This window comes from Danio rerio, chromosome 5 (assembly GCF_052040795.2).
Source record: "Danio rerio strain M-AB ecotype USA chromosome 5, GRCz13ab, whole genome shotgun sequence".
Lineage (NCBI taxonomy): Eukaryota > Metazoa > Chordata > Actinopteri > Cypriniformes > Danionidae > Danio > Danio rerio.
The window spans coordinates 34920551-34942252 of NC_141025.1; the positions used below are offsets into that span (position 1 = coordinate 34920551).

The 21702-nt window shown below is 36.3% G+C and overlaps 2 protein-coding genes across 3 annotated transcripts in view; both read right to left on the reverse strand.

Moving 5' to 3' along the window:
• Window positions 1–2251, reverse strand: part of dab2ipb (DAB2 interacting protein b) — a 191903-nt gene extending 189652 nt beyond the window's left edge. For both annotated transcript variants that reach the window (XR_015490298.1, XM_087252099.1), the window contains exon 1: window positions 2164–2251. Coding sequence is in view for 1 of the 2 variants with exons in the window: in XM_087252099.1 (XP_087108225.1) it covers window positions 2164–2203 (40 nt within the window). In the remaining variant the exon portion in view is untranslated. The remainder of the gene's footprint in view (window positions 1–2163) is intronic.
• The window catches only part of si:dkeyp-72a4.1, a 49841-nt gene that overhangs the window by 3653 nt on the left and 24486 nt on the right, over window positions 1–21702 (reverse strand). The window contains 2 exon segments of the mRNA NM_001128374.3: window positions 7151–7277; window positions 12702–12823. Of these exon segments, the coding sequence (NP_001121846.1) occupies window positions 7151–7277; window positions 12702–12823 (249 nt within the window).

The following is a 21702-nucleotide window of genomic DNA, read 5'->3' on the forward strand; positions in this document are numbered from 1 at the left end:
CGCACGGAGAACAAGCAAACTCCACACAGAAACGCCAACTGACCCAGCCGAGGCTCAAACCAGCGACCTTCTTGCTGTGAGGCGACAGCACTACCTACTGCGCCACTGCGTCGCCCCCCAGTGTTTTTTCTTTTCTATTATAAAAAAAAAAGACAAACAGGTTTGGAAAAACTGTATGATGAGAGCATTTTAAGTTTTGAGTGAACTCAAATGCTTTTTAAGCATTGTAATGCTTTTGAGTGAATATTAAATTACTGAAAATCTGCAGTTTATTTTGTATTTTTATAGGCATATTTTATATGTTTTATAAAACACTTCAAAGTAAAGTAATTAGTAATCCGATTACTTTTTACATTAAGTAATTAGTAATGTAATCAGATTACAATTTCCCAGTAGTAATCAGTTATTTGTAATCTATTAATTTTTTTAAGGAACTTACCCAACACTGGCTAAGATGTTGTATAAATTATCCCTTATCAGTCAATAATTTTTTTTAGTTGCTACAATATGCATACAGTGAGAACTAACATAATTCAAGGTTGTTACAATAACATTTTTTTATTTCTGAGAAAATGTCATTCCCAAGAACATTTTACTTTAAAAATGCAGAAAAAGGTGCAAAACACAACATGAAAATTTTTGAACAACTGTAACCAGATGCAAGAATTTTGAGCCTAGGTTGTTACTGTTTTTAAATTGATCTTGGTTTAAGGGTTTAACAATTCTAAATTAAATGGGTAGCTATACACTTCCATGGTAGTAGATTATGGGAGGGCATCTACTCTGTTGGAGCAGGATGGTTGTACCGTGTTATTTGGGGCTATTCTGGGATATTGTGAGGTTTGGCCTGCGTTTAAGACAGATGTTGGGCTCAACTACTGTATCGTGGACTTAGGTTTCTTTTCTTACTTTTTCTTTCTAGCTAGCTCTCTTTGCAATCACCCCATCTCTCTCTGTCCAGCGTATCGACCCAGTTGGACCATGAATGTCCTCTTTCCCTGAAATACTTTAGCGGTTTACTCATTCAGCAAACCACATTCTTCCAGAGCTCCTTCTCTGCAGAACAGACCTGCGCATACAGACAATGGAAAAATACTCCAATAATAATATAATCATTAGGTTTTAAAGAGCTTTGACAGGGGATATTGAAATATGTGTGTGGAAAAGAAGAAGAATGTGAGGGAGAGGAGAAAGAACGAGAGATTTATTTGTGTACATAAGTCAACCTCCCGTCCCGTCCTGCTCTTTCTCTCCTGTCCCATCCTGCTGCCCCCCTCCCCTCTCCTCCAACACAGACACAAACTACTTGCTCTCTCTCCACAAACTAAAGTCACAAGGGACCCACATTTCAGAGAAACACAATTCCTTTCAAATCTGAAACTCCCTCACATGCTCTAACATAATCAAATCTGCACAGCACACTCCAGTCACCCACGACTTTCACACAATCCTTCATGGATACAACACGATAAAGTCAAACCAGAAATGATTACCACAAGCTTAGGACAGATGGAAAAAAGAAAAAGACTGAAAAGTGCTAAATAATAGTAGCGTACCTGAATTATTGTCTGGAAAAGACAGGAATGCATCTAGCTCTAATTTCTAGACACAGTCAGAAGTCTGACAAAAGTTGGCTTCACCCCACAGCTTATTTTGGTCAGAAAACAATCATTTGGCCAAAAATAGATTAGCAGATAGACATGTGAAGCCATCCAAGTGTTTTATAAGGCATTTTGCACCGAGTTTACCTAAACTATATTAATATTAACCTTTTATATGCATGATGCAACTCAACATTTAGTCAAAATACAATAAAATGATACAGACAGGCATGCAGAGAGATAGACAGCACATGCAGACAATGGAAACTGACTGATACGAGTTTTAAACAAAACTCTCCAGAGCTCTGTACATTTTAACCATTTGAAAGACAGCAAGGCCATTAATATGGTGAACTCTCACAACCAAAAGTTTTTCAAGTGCTTTCCAGTTTTCTTCACAATATGCATCAAAACTCTGTAGGCATTTTATCTGAGACAAGTTAACAACAAACGCATGCATCCAATATTACAGCATTTTAACACAATATGCCAATTCTCCATCTCCATCTCTCACCAATACTGAGTCAAGGGCCAAAAGCATCTTTCCTCCACAAGCACTTACCGGACTGACCCTCCGACTCAGGGCTTGTCTCAGACTCCATAACTTCACAGAGTGCTGAACTGCTGTCCAACAACTGAAAAACAGTGCTGAAAGGAGACAGATGGGAGGAGAAAGGAAGAGCGAGCCAGAGAGAGAGAAAGAGAGAGCGAGAGAGAAAGAGAGAGAGAGAGAGAGAGGTGTGTTCCCTTCACCCTTTGTGTAGGGAACCACTCTGTGTTTGTCTACTGCTCCAGAGAGAGAGAGAGAGACAGACAGAAAGAGAAAGAGACACAGAATGGACACATGTGGTGCGCATGCAGATCGACTGTTCTCATAAGTATGGGCCTCTCATTTGCTCTTACTTCTCTCATGATTCTTAACAGCATCTGTGACAAGCAGATATAGCACATCTGTGACTAGTGCTTTCATACGCCTTTAGATATTAGAGTGATTTGACAGAGAGCCTGCAGAATTGACTCTATATGGAAAGACTAAGAAAAAATGACTAATATTTATGAATAGCTATATATCCTTAATCAGTATTGGGCCCAATCCCAATTCTTCCCCTTAGCCCTTCCCCTTACCCCATTTTGCGCATGCTTGTGAAGGGGTAGGTGTGTCCCAATTCTCTTAAAGTCTCTTTGCATCATGTTTTATAATAACTCCTGTATAGTAGTCCCACAACATTCTGTCACTCGGTGACACTGGAATCCCCTGTCAAACGTCTAGTGGCTGGAAATGGGCTTTTTACAGTGTCTGCTATAATGTTAATGTTCTTGTGCTATAAATGCACAGTACAATTACATTCTTATTGTCACATTATATTGTTAAGATAACCTTGATATCGTCACCTTCAGTGATTTCCTGAAAATAAATACCAAAAAAAAAAAAAAAAAAATGGAATGACTACAGCAGTCGTGATCGTCTGATCTCATATGAAGCAAGAGATTGCATATGATGACATGTGAATGTGTTGTAGTGTAGCTGTCACATTTCTTAGGGGTAAATTTTGAAGCCCTTCCCCTTCTTACTTCAAGGGGCAAGGGGAACAAAAATAGAACTGGGATTAGGCCTAGTCATTTGAAAATCTTAAAATTGTAAGAGACTACAAAAATATATTATTCAGAAATTCCATGAAAAATTTAAATTTACTGAAAACAAACTGTCCAAAACTAACATGTAGCCAGTGCTAGCTTAAGAAACGTAAGAAAGTGTAAACTATTGTATGTTCATCATTTTAGTATTACAACAAAGTTCAATAATAAAAAAAAAAACTATTACTTTAAAAAACATTGTTATTATGAACAGTTTATGTGAAAATGGATCACGGTGAAATAAAATGCATCAGAACCCAAACTGAAATAAGTCAAATTGCCTTTCATGCATATGTAACAGTTTCATATACATGCCAGTATTGATTTTTTCCTCTCATTTGGCACTTGGCGAGTGTTAATTTTAGGCTCTGTGCACACTGTTATATACGTGATAATGAGCTACTTTAGTCTAGCTAAGCATTTCAATGAGCTATCAGTTTAGCACTGTTTCACCACACATCATTGATTCACCTGAATGATCTCTAGCTTTGCAAACTATGCAACACTTTGATGTTTGCCTGTGAGGCTAACAAGCATGCACAATTACATCTATACATCTAAAAAGAGGAAAGTTGACATTAATATTATTTAGTTACCAAAGAGTTATGTTTAAAATACTCCCTGATGACTATGTTTTAATTTGCTTTAAATTGCTGTGATGTTTTTGAATCAAGGTAAGTTAATGAAGTTTGTTCTCACATTCAGCCTCTGGTTGAAGACATCAAGCAGAAGGTGCTATAGTTTTCAAAGGGAGCAGAAGAGGGAGCTTGGAGATTTACTTCAGTTTGTCTCTTCAATCAGTTTTTCAGTATTGGCAGGAGCAAACAAGAAAAATACAGTTATATATCTGATGAGATATATACACTTTTTTTTTTTTGAGTATAACAAAATTAATCTGAACATCTTGTTGTGTGTGTGTATCAGTGGTGGGCCATTATCGGCGTTGACACGAGACTTTTATCGTGTGATAAAAAAAAAAAATCTGCGTTAATCTATTTTCAAAGTTGGGTTGGGAGCTGGGTCTATTCTACGCAAGCTATGATGACTTTCATGTTAATATGTTAGCGCGGATGTATAACAAATACAGGCGAGTCGTCAGACAAAAAAGTGCCCTTCTGAATCAAATCAGCAGGATGCCAGACTTTAACTGCAGTTCGGCAGTTTCACTTTAATTCATGAACATTTCATTCATACCCCTGTGACAAACTGGGGTATTAGACGTAAATAAGGAGTAAGGACTGGTGAGAGTAATATGGAATTTAATAATGCACGACAAATGGAAAGAAAAAAAAGTTCCGCGTTTCGCAATGTGTGTGTGTGGTCCTTTACTGACAGCCACATGTGTTGATCTTGTAGGAAAATATGGTGAAAAGTCCTACATGACGGTAATAGTTTGATTGAGGTGTTTACTTCAGTAGTGCCACTTATATCTGCATACTCTACATGTCTTAATTCCATTTCTGTTTAGTTCAGTAATGACTTTAGTCGGGTTAAGGTGATCAAAAATTTACTGTTTTGAGCTTATATATCTTATTAAACAATTTATTTTCATCATCAATTATCATAGTAAAACATTTTCCCAAGCAGTTTGTAATGCATTTTGGAAACAGGAGATGAGCCCCTGGTCTAATGCGCCACCTGGCTTGAAAAACACTTTCTCAAAGACTTATTATTTGGGTAGAACGCTTATTCTATAAGGCTTTTACAGAATTCAAATAAGCCATTTTAATCTATTCCGAGATTGATCTATATTAATCTAGAAAAAAAAAAAAAAAGATCTATGGCCACCTATAATATATTTAAATATATAAATATATATAAAGTATATTTATATATATTATACGTGGCATTTAAATTTGATATGCTTTCTAAAATGTTTGTTGGAATAAAAGGTAAATAAAAATGAATAAAATAATTAAAAAATGTTTAATTATTTTAAAAATGTTAGTATAACAATAGGTGTATTTCTATAAAAATTAAACATCATAGTTATTTAAACCTGTATTTATTAAAAACATTTATGATTAAAGACATCTTGCTGACAAACGAAATGTCAATGTTCAAAGTAATTGAAATGGTTTATTATTGTGGGGCTGTACTGTGATCTCTTGTAATATGCAAGTTATTTTTACTCAGAAAAAACAACAAAAATGATCGAATTTGAAGCATAATATATACATGATATATAATAAAGCAATATTTAAATATAAAGCATAAAATATAATATAAAGTGGGAAAATTTTAGCTATTTTTTAAATCAATAATAATTGAAATCTCTTTTAAACATAAAGGACAGTAATTAAGAAAAGGAGTCAGACAATAGAAAAGTTGAAGTTCGTGACATGTTTTTTTTTTTTTTGCATTAGCATTTGTAGATCCTAGGGTTGTAACAAAAATGATCGAATTTGAAGCATAATATATACATGATATATAATAAAGCAATATTTAAATATAAAGCATAAAATATAATATAAAGTGGGAAAATTTTAGCTATTTTTTAAATCAATAATAATTGAAATCTCTTTTAAACATAAAGGACAGTAATTAAGAAAAGGAGTCAGACAATAGAAAAGTTGAAGTTCGTGACATGTTTTTTTTTTTTTTTTTGCATTAGCATTTGTTGATCCTAGGGTTGTAACAAAACACAAAAGTCACGGTTTGGTACATACTGTAGAGTACCTTGGTTTTGAGGTCATGGTTTGATATGGGTTTAGTACAGCAGAATTAAGCAACACATCTCGAGTGAACAGACAGAAGTACAGTTTCAAAATCAGCTACAGAACTGAAAAGCTGTGATGTAAAAGTACAAGATAAAGAGAACACCAAAAAATTAAACTTTAGAATTAGGAGACTGCGTATTAACTGCCAAACCCGTCCGCAACCCTATAATTACAGTTAAACCTGCACACACACACACACACACACACACACACACACACACACACACACACACACACACACACACACAAAGCATCCACCCAATAAACCCTTTCATTAAAAAAAGCCATTTTATGGTCCATTATGTAGAGGCATGTTCAAGGAGAAAAAATGCATGCATTCAAAAACACACACACACACACAATCAGCTAAATAAAGTGGCCATACATCAAAAGTTAAAAAGTTAAGGTATTTCAAAAAAAAAAAAAACCTAGGTTATCAGTAACCTCGGTGAAGCAGTAATAACAGCAGTGGATGAAACACCACTGCCACAACAAAACAATTCAGTAGCAAACATCCTCCCCTGCTGGACTCCACACGTAACCACAAGTCACTCAGTGGAATATACTGATATTACCTTGCATTCCTTTTACATAAACATGACAAAGGAGTTGATTTAACCATTAGTGCATAATTGTCATCAAAAAAAAAAAAAAGCTAATTATTTATATACATTTCCCATGTTATAAAAACTACCTCACTTTTCCATTTACTTTAAGGGAAATACTTGGCAGAAAATTTTATAACCAAAACTAAAATTAAAAAAAAAAAAAAAATAGACAGACAGACAGACAGAGAGACAGACAGAGAGACAGACAGATAGATAGATAGATAGATAGATAGATAGATAGATAGATAGATAGATAGATAGATAGATAGATAGATAGATAGATAGATAGATAGATAGATAGATAGATAGATCATCCTATGCAACTTCTAAATGTTTACAGTGAAGCAGCCACTGCATTTTCCTTGTTACAAATATATTTAACAAAATATGAATAAACTATAAAACATTAAAAATATAAATTAAATCTATTGGCTTAACCATTATTAAAATCACAATATTTACAATCGCAATCCTTTTTTGTTTGTGTGTGTGTTTTGGGGGAATGGGAGTTAGGGGACTCAAGGTGGATGAGTTAGGTTACATATTGCATTGTAAACATTGGCTAACAACACTATACTACACTCACTGTTGTCCACCGAGAGGTGACTCTGGAACCCTGGGAAGTGCGTCTCCACAGGAACACTGATGGTGCGACGCAGCAGTCTGGACTTACTGCTATCAGTTCTCTTTTCCTGAAGGAGCAGAGGGTGAATCTGAAAACAAAGAGACAGAAAAGACAAAGAACATTACAACTGCCCTCATCTCAGGATTAATATACTCCATCTGACAATCAGTGGACAATCAGTGTCAGACAGACAATTCAACCTCTACAGACAATCAACATGAATTCAGCAAAAAACTCAATCAAGAATAAATCACGAGGCGCAGATGGACCGAATATGAATATATTAATCACAGTGCTTCTATATATAATGCAATGGCAAAATTGTACAAACAAAAATGCAGAAGAAAAAAAAAATCACATAAGGACCAAAAATAGATATTCAATAAATGGGGTCTGTCTTTACCAGTTTGCTCCTCAAGGCAAAATTCTATCTGGTGCGCTCTGCATCCCAGCGTAAGATTTGGCCAGCTCTGACTGTCAATATGACCTTGCTCACCTTCCCAGATTCATGTTTCCAGCACACATTCAACCCTCATGGTGTTACAGCCAAACTCTCCGAACGTGTATTACTTGAAGTCTGTGCTAGTGTGCTTTGTTATTATTAATACCTCTGTATTTGCTCTCAAAAAACAGTCTACATTTAACTTTAGCCACACTAAACAATGTATTGGTGTCTTATAACCATGATATTCCCCAAATACTACAATATTCCATGTCTGAAAATTTGTGAAATTTGAACATTTGTTTGCAAAATCTGTTTGGAAATGGCGTTAGCTCTGCTTTTTACATACAAAACAATCACAAAAGGGTGTTGATTTGTTAGTGTCCTGCAGATTTTAGCTCCAACTCTAATCAAACACACCTGAACAAGCTAATCAAGGTCTTACTAGGTATACTTGAAACACCCAGGCAGGTGTGTTGAGGCAAGTTCGAGCTAAACCCTGCAGGGTACTGGACCTCCAGTAACGAGATTGGTGATCCAAGTTCTAGTGGGTCACAACACCCCTGTTGAAAACCTCTGAATAAATTACTACAAAGTAATAAATGAAATAAATGAAAATCCGCATTACGATTGCACAAATGAAATGTTGCAACATAACTTTGAATTTTCAGTATAAAAATAAAATGGCAGCAAACAACTGTCTAATTAAATAGTTCACATTATTTGTTCAGAGGCCTGATTAATTCAAGTATAGAGCAAACACATATCTTTATGAATGAATCATTGAATCACAAACTCATCCAAACAGCTAAAAATGCAGAAAAATACCCAGAATCTTTTGTAAACCAGCTGCAACAGAAAAAAACGCCTTAAGTAATATTTAAGATAATAAATTGCTCTGAGTATTAAAGATCTGGTAATCTGTCTCTTGCTCCTCCTTCAGCAGAGAATCCTTCTGCGCTGCTGTGGCTGGCCAGTAATAGAGGAGTGGAGATTTATTACAGAGCTGCTCTCAGGCTGATAACAGAGCTTCGACATACAGCGTGAGCTATGGGGGAGCTGGAAATTCTTTATCGACCATGGTACACAGCATATATTCTTTGCAAGTGCGGGCCATCTATTGATTGTTCCCCTGTGAACTGCTGTGTGTCTTGACTGCCAGGGCGAAAAGTGAGCTCCGGGAGCCTGCTGATGTACCGCACTCCTGCTCATGTCACCATGACAAACTACACAGAGACAGCACACTATTCGCTTTTATAAGCTTGTGCCAGTTCAGTCTCACAACCAGGAGATAATACTTCCTTTACCCTTCTGACTCTTTCTTTGTTTTTCACTCTGTGACATTTGCTTTAATTTAATACAAAAAGCAAAGTGAAAATATACATACGCACACGTCTATATATAAAAAGTTATTTATTAAATTATTTGTTTAAATGTTCAAATGGTTCATGAAAAGTTTAGAGTGTTTGGCTGATTTTGTATGTCCTTACATTAACATTACATAATATATATATATATATATATATATATATATATATATATATATATATATATATATATATATTAAGGGTGTCACGATCCTCCAAATTCTCTATTCAATTACATTTTCGATTCTGAAAGCACGATTCGATTCGATTTTCGATTATGAATAATTATTTAATTAATTAAAGACCAATTAATTATTTGTAGCCTACCGTTTAAACTACATGACCTGCATGGTCTTTGTTTTACCCATAAACAAATCATACAGTAAATGAATAAAGGCAAGTTACACACATAATTACCACCTGTCAATCACTTTTTCTGTGGGACTCGTGAATAGGCAGTGATCTGTGTCGTTATAATGGCGTCGGTAAAAAAAAAAAGGCACAACCAACAGGAACCAGCCAACAGTATCTGAGGTGTGCGCTAAAATGACTAAGTACAAGTGAGTGAAAGATTGAAGCAGTCCTCTGACTGCCTGGACCTGCTGTTTGGAGCGCATGGCTGTGAGTGCGTCTGTGTCTGTGTGGTCACGTGATGTGCATTTTCAGAGGTAGAGAGGAAGGAGGGCTGCTCAGAAATGCTACATGCCACAGTGTATGTCAAATCGTTGTCGTTCTAAAATGCCATTTAAAAACAAAGACAGTGTAAACAGGGCTTGAGTGTGTACTTTTTGCGAGCGGATTTGCAACGGGGGCGGGCGGAGGATCGCGATGCCGGTGTTGTCTATCGGACGAACCGTACTTAATACGTACATAGCAGAGCTTGCAAAGCTGTGTTTTTTTGTCAACAACATGAACATTGTCAACATAACTCACTGGAAATTCAAAATGCTTAAACACCGGCGACTTCATTGAAAGAGGAAAGGGTTTAAGTTCTGTCGACAGGTCTCCTGCTTCTGCCGTTTAACAAGCACTTCAACAAGCCTGTTTTTTTCCTGCTTGGCAAGCCAAGCTGACGTGACATGGGGGCGTGGCAGCATCGACGATTCTATTTTTTGATTCGATAATCGAAATTGAGCATAAATTGATCGATTTCGATTTGACACCCCTAATATATATATATATATATATATATATATATATATATATATATATATATATATATATATATATATATATATATATATATATATACACACACACAGGGTATGTCTGAATTCAAAAAGCAAAGAGTTAATTAACACAGTAAAATAATATTGGAAAAATGTTATAAGATATTCATACAAAATATTGAACTAATATTGTTGCTTAGGCTGAGGTAAGAGAACGTGTTAAGACTGCACACATATTCTTTAAAGAAAGATTACCTTAAAAAGTTCAGTAAACATTCAGACTAATTAATATTGACTAATATGGACTAACAAATACAAACACTTTCTTTTATATTTTTAAAGAGAGAAGCTGAGTGAACCAAAAAAAAAACTGTGAAACTAGTTAATAAATAATAACTAGTTGAAAATGCTTGATCGACTCTATGAACAGACCATTGAATCACTAAATCCACTGACAAAAACAAAAAAAGGGATATTTTTATTCCTTTCATAACTTTATCTATTTTATCAATGTTTTTTGGTTTTAGCTATGTGATGACAACGCTTTCAAACCTAGTATTACCTAGCACAGTCCACAAGATTTGATCACCTAAATTGCATATAAACACCACAGCCAGTTATAAGCAAAGCTTCAGTTACAGTAATAATTTTTAGTAATTTTAGAACAGTGAACAAGTCGAGAGTGCTACTGCAAGCAGCAGAAACAATTATACTTCATAGACATGTTCTGTTAAGGAGACTTTGCTTTTCCGGTAAGCATGCGTGGTTCATGCACCTGTCCAAGTGCATGTTAATGCAAATTTCTAATTAGCCAATCACATGGCAGCAACTCAATGCATTCAGGCATGTAGAAATGGTCAAGACGATCTGCAGCAATTCAAACCGAGCATCAAAATGAGGAAGAAAGCTGAATTAAGTGACTTTAAACATGGCATGGTTGTTGGTGCCAGATGTGCTGGACTATCACGCACAACCATCTCTAGGGTTTACAGAGAAACTGAGGCTACAAGTCTTAATTTCTGTTGCGACATTTGGTAGGTCAAGATTTGGCATCAGCAACATGAAAGCATAGATCGATCCTGCCTTGTATCAACGGTTGAGATTGGTGGTGGTGTCATGGTGTGGGGGATATTTTCTTAACACACTTAGGGCCCATTAGTATAAACCAGTTGAGCATTGTGTCAACACCACAGCCTACCTGAGTATTGTAGCTGATCATATCCATACCTATATTACCACAGTGTATGCATCTTCTGATGGCTACTTCCAGCAAGATAACGCGCCATGTCATAAAGCACAAATCATCTATGGCTGGTTTCTTGAACACGATAATGAGTTCAATGTACTCAAATGGCCTCCACAATCACCAGATCTCAGTCCAATAGAGCACCTTTGGGATGTGGTGAAACAGCAGATTTACATCATGGATGTGCCGCCGACAAATCTGCAGCAACTGCATGATGTTATCATGTCGATACGGACCAAAATCTCAGAAGAATATTTCCAGTACCTTGTTGAATCTATGCCACAAAGAATTAAGGCGGTTCTAAAAGCAAAAGAGGGTCCAACCTAGTACTAGTAATGTGTACCCAATAAACTGGCTAGTAAGTGCATGTGTATGTTACAAACCATAGTTTTTTTTGTATGGGTTCTTTCTGTCTATCACTCTCTACCCTTTTCACTTTCACAATTAGGTACAACCTACCTTCAGAACTCTATTGGCTGACAGGTCTGTCAATCATAATCACTTCTGTGACGATGCATGATTTCTGCCAATCCAAACATGCACAGACACCTTTAAATCTGAAGAGGCAATAGGAATCGATGTCTGTTTTGTAGTGTCCGATTGCTTTTAGCTTGATCCTAAAGCTGAATTTCTGAGTGGACTTTCTGTTGGAAGGTTCTGTTGTTTAAAAGTTCATTTGTAATATCTAAAAGGTCATTTGTAATATCTGACTTCACGATGGATGTTGTGTGTTTTAAACATTTTTAGCGTACTAATCTTCCATTCAACACTTGTGATGACTTGCAGTACAAACAAGGGAGACCCAACAACATAGTAAGTCATGTGACATACATAACTTGGCCGCAGGCTGTTTGATGTTTAGACACATTAGTTTGGCGAAGAGTGCTTATTTGTATTTTTTGTTTTAGTTAGTGCAAGTTCAGGGTGCATCTGTGCTGAAGATTTTTTCTTTCCATGCCATTTTCTTATTTAGAGGATTGGGAGGAGATAATGGGGATTTTTTGTTATATTTCTTTCTCTGATTTTCTAGTGCCACTCTCAGTTCTTTGGTTGACACGGGAACAAACTCACTATTACTAAAGGAGGGAGAGTGAAAAAAGCATGCTGAACACTGCAGAGCAGCATGGCAAAGAAGAGCCTTTTTTAGCTAACATTTTCTGCCGTTTTTTTTATTTTTCAACCAAAATCCAAAAAATTCCAATATCAGAAAATAATGTTTACAGCTGAAAATCTGGTGCATCCCTAATAGCAATTTTACAAGCATATGGTAAGAGTGTGTGATCGATACCTCTTCCTTGTCCAAAAGCAGCATTTGATAGTCGGTGACCACACAGAATTTGGGGTTCCACACAGCATGTTCAGCACATGAGTGACCACACGATATCCAGTGGCCTGGAGGACTCCTCATATCTGTCAAAGAGAAGAAAGAAAGTGATGAGAATGTAGGAGTGAAGTAAAAAAAAAAATCATGTGTCTCCCTATTTGGATCCAACCTGTGCCTTTCAATTTACTCCTCCTGTGTCTTCTATACAAAGGTCAAACAAAACACTGAAAGATCTGCAAAGCAAACAGTTCCTGAACCTGTAGCAGACACGTTTTCCAAATGAAAATGGGTGCCTGGAACACATTTATATGATAATGAACCCCCTGCTCGCCAGCTCTTGCGACAAGATTTCCAAATATTTCAAGTAAGCAAGAAATATGTCATGCCATGATAATTTGAGTTTGAGAATGTAAGCAAAGTGAATTACAACATTGTCATAGTGTTAGTATTTTTACATTCATCTTATATGAAGACAGTGACACACTGCATGAAACGGTAATCTCATCTTGTTCCAGATCATTGAACAAGTCTAACAAACTCATTCTCATTCATGGTGAACCTCCGCTTCTCAGGCTGAATGATGGTAAAAAGCCTTTTACAGCCAAATAATTAATGAAGTATAGCTGTTACACTTACTGTGCTTTCAAGACGGTCTATGGGATCTCACAGCGCATTATAACATTATGATGCATATTTAATAACATTTTAATTTGTGTAGCTGTGAATATTAAACTGTCCCTGCTGAATGAAGATGGTTTGAACACACTAGGTTGCTTATAACCAACTTCCATGCAAACAAGTGGATGAAAATTGACAATTTTAGCCACAAAGCAAAACCACATTTTGAAATCAATTCAAACCCACAGATTGTGATAACGGAAGGCTGGCCTCCATTCATTCAATTGGATAATTATAATATATATGGCTGCACATAGCCTCCTCCTAATGTTAATGTAATCTTACTGTTTACAATTGGATGCACAATACAACAAATGCACAAACCGCATGAACTTTCATCACTATAAAAGAAAAAAAACTTGCAGATTGTTGGTAATGAGCTCAGGACAATTTTTTTAAGGATATGGAACTAGTAATAAATATAAATAATCTCATAGCAAAAAATATATAATAACAAAAATTATATATACAAAAAATATATATAATATATTGTTATGCTGGTGAAGCAGTGGCGCAGTAGGCAGTGCTGTCGCCTTACAGCAAGAAGGCATTTCTGTGTGGAGTTTGCATGTTCTCCCTCCCGTGGTTTTCCTCCGGGTGCTCCGGTTTCCCCCACAGTCCAAAGACATGCGGTACAGGTGAATTGGGTAGGTTAAATTGTCCGTAGTGTATGAGAGTGTGTGTGTGTGTGTGTGAGAATGTTTCCCAGAGATGGGTTGCGGCTGGAAAGGCATCCGCTGCGAAAAAAATTGCTGGATAAGTTGGCGGTTCATTCCACTGTGGCGACCCCGGATTAATAAATGGACTAAGCCGAAAAGAAATTAAATAATATTGTTATGCAATATACTGTGTGTGTGTGCACACAGTATATAGCACGCGTATAGCACGCACGTGTATATGTGTGCGCTTATAGCAAGCACGCACGCGCACACACACAGCAATATTTAGTTTTGCTGGTAAACAGTTTGCAATATGAACACAATTTCAATAGATAATTTAAACAGGTCTGTTTGGAAATAGTTCATCATGTTATGAGTTTGGACTTAAATATGCATAAACTAAACTAAATTAAAGTATAGATAAAATACAATAGAGCAAAGATCAAGGTGAATGTTTCCATCCAATGATGCGAATTAACTTAATTAGCAAACCTAGATTATCGGAGATAAGATATGCGAATAAAGCAGCATTTCCATCCAACGAGTCAAAGAGAACAAAATTGTCACTTCCTGATTAACTGGTGTCAAATATCAACAGTAAAAATGGAATTTGCTGTGGCAGTATGTGCATACTGGAATTTGTTCGGTAAGTGTTTCCATCATAGTTTATGTGCATTTCTTTTTGTATCGAATAAAAAGTTTCTTACTCAGTTATGCACATCATTTTTTATGAGCATTTTCATAATGTATGCGCATCATGGCATTTCCATCCACCTATTTTTATGCGCATATCCAAAATGCGGATAAAAATAGGTGGATGGAAATGTGTAGCTAGTGCTTTGTGCTTTTCTAGCAAATCTAACAATATTCAGTTAACAATACTCTTAAATTTAATAACCAAATGTAAAAGCACTGTGTAGTCTCAGGGTGCTTTCACACCTACACTTTTGTTTTGGAACGTATCTCGTTTGCCCAGTTAGCGCGGTTCGTTTGGCATATGTGAACAGGGCAATCGCGCTCTGTTCTGCGCCAAAGTAATCGCTCCGAGATCGCTTGAATGAGGTGGTCTCGGCTCGATTGAAACAAACCCTGGAGTGGTTCGATTGCAGTGAGAAAGCGATCCGATCCAGCGCGGTTATATCACAGTGTTTTATGGATATGTAATAGGCTTACGGCTATATGAAGAGAGAATTATGAGTATGGCGGGAAGTTTCGCGAGTCTCCGGATGCCCGCAAACGAGTGATAATCTCCCGGTAATCTCGCGTCTCCCTCCCGGTCCTCAAATAGGCATCGTCGCGCACCCTTCTCACCCCTCCCCACCGCGTCTCTCCTCAGACACGTCGCGCGCGCGCACCCTGTCAATCACCACCAAACCACCACCTCTCCTGACAGCTGAGCGGGACCCTGCAAAATAAACCCTGACACTCTGACCAATGTGAGGAGAGTTTACTTGCACGTGACTTGTTTTAGCTCTTTTGGTCCGATTAGAAACTTTGCAGTGTGAAAGCGAACCGCACCAAGAGCAAAGAGCAACAATGTAACAATTGTAATCTCTGTTTCGGAACAACTGATTCGTCTCACAGGTGTGAAAGCACCCTTAGTTGTAACAAAAAAAATCAATAAAAGACACTTTAATACAAATGATACTTTTTTGTGCCTGAATGCTTACACAGGCCTTAAAACATTTTTTTCTTTTTAAACCACTAGCATTTCTTTAAAAAATAAAGAAAAGAGGATCAGTGGGGGCCAAGTCAGAGCACTCACTCTGGTCCCCCGGGCTCTGCAATTGATAGGGGAAATTTCAAATTGAACCAAAACAAATCATTACAATTGGCTTATGACTGGCAATCAAAATTCAGGACATTGCAACCTGCAGAACCTGGGAAGTTGAAAAAAAAAATATATAAAAATAAAAAGAAGTTTAGAAATAATTACTGGTTTGTCAGAAAAACCTAAAGAATGTAGTAATATAGAAGAAAATATAAGTTAATATAAAGAAACTATATACAAGAATCAATGTCTGTCAATAAATGATGCTGCATGACCTGCTGACTTAAAAAAAAACGTGGGACACATTGACATGACGGCATCTAGTTCCAGACCCCCCCACCCACACAGCAAACAAACAGTCTCTCATGTTTGAGTCATTTAAATTATTAAATCATAAGCAATAACGTGCATTTGCAATAGACTGAAAGAGTTATTACAACAAAATTATATCTGAAAATCTCAGGATAAAAAGGACCCACATCTTTTAATTCAACGTGAATGTGCAGATGCAATTAGCACTGCAGCCATGTTTCAATGTAGAACAGTGTGCACAATCGATGCTTGCTAGATAATGAGCATTATACTTAATAGCCCCATTAAAGAAACACACACAAACACACACCTCAAAGAAGCGAATATATGAGACAACCATTACAAGTACATCCTGCACACAAAGAAACAACTTTAGAAAGAGGAGCATATGGTTAGTTACAAATTGCCAGAAGCAGCTACTTTTTTCCCAGCATAGAGATAGTGCCCATTCTGGTTTTTGTGTACCTTTAAGCAACAAGAAAATCAAACCAGTATTAAGAAGAGAAGAACATTACACTGCTTTCATGTTTAGTCCCAAAACCTCCTGACAACTTTAATGTAACTCAACATCAACTACTCAGAAGATTAAGAAATACTTTAAAGACTACAAGAAATGTTCCGCCACGCATTAAATGCAAACAACATAACTTAAATGTGCAGTATGTGATTTTCTTCAGAAATGCTTAAAAACTCTTCTCAAATTCCAATAGTAATGATTAAAGTAAATGATCTAAATGTAATTATATGTATTTTTATATTCTGGGTAAGGCATAAGACTAAAAAATGTTTGTCCTGGCCAAAAATACCCATAATTCTGATAAGCAGACCAAACTGTTTGTCATTGTGAAATGACTTTCCTTAAAGGGACTTTAATATGATAGTTTTTCATTTGGAATTGTAGTATTACAAAGTACTCTAACATTTTCTAACTGCCGAATGACATCATCTAGTGCAGGGGTGCTCAACCCTGTTCCTGGAGATCTACCTTCCTGCAGATTTCAGTTGCTACCCATTTCAAACACACCTGCCTGTAATTATCAAGTGCTGTTCAGGTCCTAATTAATTGGTTCAGGTGTGTTTGATCAGGGTGAGAGCTGTGTTTTAGGTAGAAAAGGTAGATCTCCAGGAACAGGATTGAGAAGCCCTGATCTAGTGGGTTGTCTACTGTCATCTTTACCTTCACTGTGGAGACCCCTGCTAATTAAGGGACTAAGCTGAAGTAAAATGAATGGATGAATTATTTTCTTTAAAGCTGCTTCTGGCCATGACACGTTCACACCTAAACGGTTATAAGAGATCCGTTTAAAGAATTATTTGCAGCATCCTTCATTTATCCTCTTAGGTAAGGCAAGATCTTCTCTTAAGGTTCATAATTAGAGGGAAAATTTGCTTAATTCGATATAAAGCTTGAAGCATAAGAATAAGTACTCAGTATCAGCCGATCACCATGACAAGGAATCGGTACTCTGTATCGGCTGCAAAAATCCTGATCGCAGCATCTCTAGCTTTGACCCAACTTGGCGACAATACTCTCCCTTGCTGTACAAGACTGATCCAAGTAATTAAGTCAGCAAATACACCATTAGGAAAAAGAAGTATACTCAAGTAAATGTCAAGTAAAAAAGTATACTTTATTTAGGAAGTATACTTATATCAATATCTATCTCCCAGAAGCCCTGCAAAAGAAAGAAAGAAAGAAAGAAATCTTTAAGTAATACTTCAACAGGCAGCTAATGCTCCTTACAAGTACCTTTTTGTTGACAGCAAGCCAATAATGTTGTCTATGTAGGTAGCTCACTAGTTTAGAGGAATAATGGTTCTGAGAAAGAGAGCAAATTCAGCAACACTGCCAGCAGATTACAAAAAAAAGCCATTCAATTTTCTGTAACACCTATATCAGGTCTATGATCCCTGACATGTTGTTGATTAAACTGAAAAATGACAGAGCACAAAGTAGAAAATTAAGCATGACCACTCAGGCTCCACTCATCTCCTGTGATGAAATCAAGGCCTGCTCTTATTCGCGGTTACTATAAAGGGTAATTAAATTTAATGTTTTACAGCTTTACACTATTATATGGTGGGCAATTGCTCTCTTTTTATCCTAGCTGGCAGTTTACAGTTTCTCTAAATAAAGCTTCAAAATTACCACAACTTTGATTTTATCAAATCATTTATAGCATTTGCTGTTAGAACACGTCAATAATTTTAGAAGTATTGCCTTTTCCCTTTAATCTTCTGAATCCATTCACGACATGGTCACATCAAAAAGGAGATTACATTATGCCACTGCCAAAGTGAAGCCCTTATCAGTGCAATAACATGCACGCTAGGGAGGGGAAGAGAGAGGGAGCGAAACACACAAATGGCTCAAGAGAGAAACAGAAAAAAGAGATTTATTGCAAGTGTGACATGAAGGAGACACAGAGGAGAGTCTCGTCCTCATTGGTTATGCCAGTATCTATGGTTTATCAGCAAGGGTCAAATTCCCTTTTATCAAACTCAAATAGGAAATTTGTTCCTTTCAACCCACATTATATTGGATATTAGGGGTGTAGTCATACACACAAAAAAATGCATGGCCTGAAAACTTAACAGAGCTTAATGTAAAAAAAAATTACATTACATGTGCACACACATACATATGACCAACAACACATGAGTAGCAGTGCGATTTGGCTCCATCGGCACTGGTGGAAGGCGTGCGTTGGCTCGAGGCTGCAAGTCGAGTGCCTTAATGCCCCCCACCAGTGCCGATATACAGCCATATTGCACTGCTACAACTGTGATATTGTGTTTATACAACAGTCTGACGGCATAATCCGTGTATAAAAAAAAAAAACTCAAACATGAAGAGTCTCGACAAACCCTTTTGTTCAAGGAACAACTTTCTTCTGCCACTCATTTACATTTGCAGCTGACATCAGAACAACAGAAACCATACTACTTCACCAACGTCACTTTAGAACAAGTATTTAAATGATTCTCTAGTGTACGGTCTAAAGTGATGACAAAAGAGCTGATTTTGCTTACATTTTAAGATTATATGGCAGAACGGCATGAAATGTTATAAGATTTCTCAGTATTTCTCTGTTGTAATCAAAATATTACTATAATTAAATGCCAAAAAGCCCAAGAAAAGCAAACGCTACCAGATTTAATAATCTGAACTTTAGCGGACATTGGTGCCGCGTTAACCAATAAGGAGCTTGCTCATGTGTGGGCATGATTATCACGTAGCATCTGTTGTTGGTATCCTGGGGGAAAATCCTCCTGCTGACACCGACAACAGGTCATCAAACTGGGCTCGGCTCAATCAGAAGCACAGCTGAATGCTAGCATCATCATTATAGCCTCACAGAGCTGGGTGCACCTCTGAAAGGATCTAGTGGACTCACCACTCATCTGTTTTTCAGCCTTCATAATAATTTGATATAGGGTTGAGGTGGGCCTTTATCTATTCAAGGGAAAAAATTAAATCACACATTTCAGTACAAACAACACAGTGCCAAATCAGAGGAATAAGCCACCTTTTTACAAATATGTACAAAAAAAAAATGCATGGGATAGTGATTGTGTTTAATTCACTTAAAACTGATAGTATAGACCAGGGATGGGCAAACTTGATCCTCGAGGGCCGGTGTCCCTGCAGAGTTTTGTTCCAACACTAGTGAAACACACCAGAACAAACTAATCAGTGTCTTCAAGATCACTTGAACTCTATAGGGAGGTTTGTTTGAATAGGGCTGGAGCTAAACTATGCAGGACACTGGCCCTCCAGGATCAAGTTTGCCCACACCTGGTATAGACTAAAAAGCTTGATTTATGGATTTAAGCCTTAATAGCAATACATTAAATAAAAAATATAAATGTTCCAATCGAATCCTGCATGTAAAACATGCAAACACTAAAACTTAAAAGTGCAGTAGGTGATTGTCTTTAAAAACGTTTTTGTTGTGCTGCTTGAAAGTCTCTTCAAATTACAATAGTAATGATCAAAGTAAATTATCTAAATGTATTTATATGTATTTTTGTATTCTGGGTAAGGCATATGACAAAAAAAAATTTCTTCCAATAAAATATTGTCAGGCCAAGAATATTCATATTTCTGATAAGTAGACCAAACTGTTTGTCAACAAATGTAGATTTTTACATCTGCACACCCCTGTTCATGCAGACTGATCTGTTGTTTGAGCATGCACAAACATTCACGTGCACACAAAAGAGACACTAAAAACAAAATCTCAATCAAAACTTTTTAAAATACTGAATTTAATAAAACACCACTTTAATAATTCATAACCCCTATAAACTGAACTGAAAGACCCTTACAGAAAAGATTCAGTAGAAACACTATCATTCATTTTATTAATGTCTTTACAGTGACACACTTTTTAAATTATAATATCTCCTAGAGAGAAAAAAAAATTCTTCTCTGTTTCATAGGACACCTGAGTTTATTTTCACCAAATACGATTGCTGAGTTTAATAGTTCAGGGGACAAATAATACAGAGAACATTTCCCCACAAAAGACATAACAACTAGTGAATTCATACAGTAAATGAAATCCATCTGGGGCTGTGGGGCATTTAACCAAAGTAATTTGCCCTATTTTTATAGAAGTTCAACGAGCATGAAATATAACCCACAAGGCAATACATGTCTCTTTCGCACAAACAACTTTTCATCAAAAGGAACAAGTTATCATTATTATTTTTAAATAAAAATATATATTTTCCAATACTCCCTGCGTAAATGCCCTAAATTGACTCTCTCACACTAGTTCAGCACTACACATCTGTTACCCCACTAATACATTTATTTTACTAATGATCTTTTTTTCCCTCAGTAGCTAGAGTAGGAAAGAACATTCAAAGAGACCAGCACTGTATCTTCTGTACTGCAGAGTACACTTAGACAAACAGAAATAATTGGTTATTTTCTTTAAGTAAGAACCCCAAAAATCTGCAAGATCCAACAAGACAGAATTTTTGTTTACTTCAACTCAAACCAAGAGAGATATATTAGTTGAGATTGACAAATAATTCCATAAAAGTGCTGATGGCAGTGGGCATAAGCCGATATAAGATTCTTACGGTATGTTAACCTTGGATAAAAATATCATGGTTTCACAGTATCTTGTTATGGTAATTACCACTCTAAAATAAGGTCTTTTTAATGTATTTTCCCACTATTGAACTCAATATATTTTATTTTAAGATACATCTAAAGTACTTTGGACCAGCTTTTTGTTGTAAAAGTTCCTTTTCTGCGGAAGATACTGTTGCCCAAAAAAACTAAATAAAATAGTTGTAAAAAACATAGGAAAAAAATATAAATAAATAAAACCATAGGAATGGTATAACAGAAAACTTTGGCAGTTTTAAAACATTGACTTTTCCTAAATGAAAATAAAACACATGAAATACACTGATACTGGGCAATTGATGTTTTAAACAGTTTTTAAAATAACATAACAGAAATCTGAACGAGAACATTGACGTTTTGAAAAAGCAAAAACTAAACTGAAATGAAATTATGAAA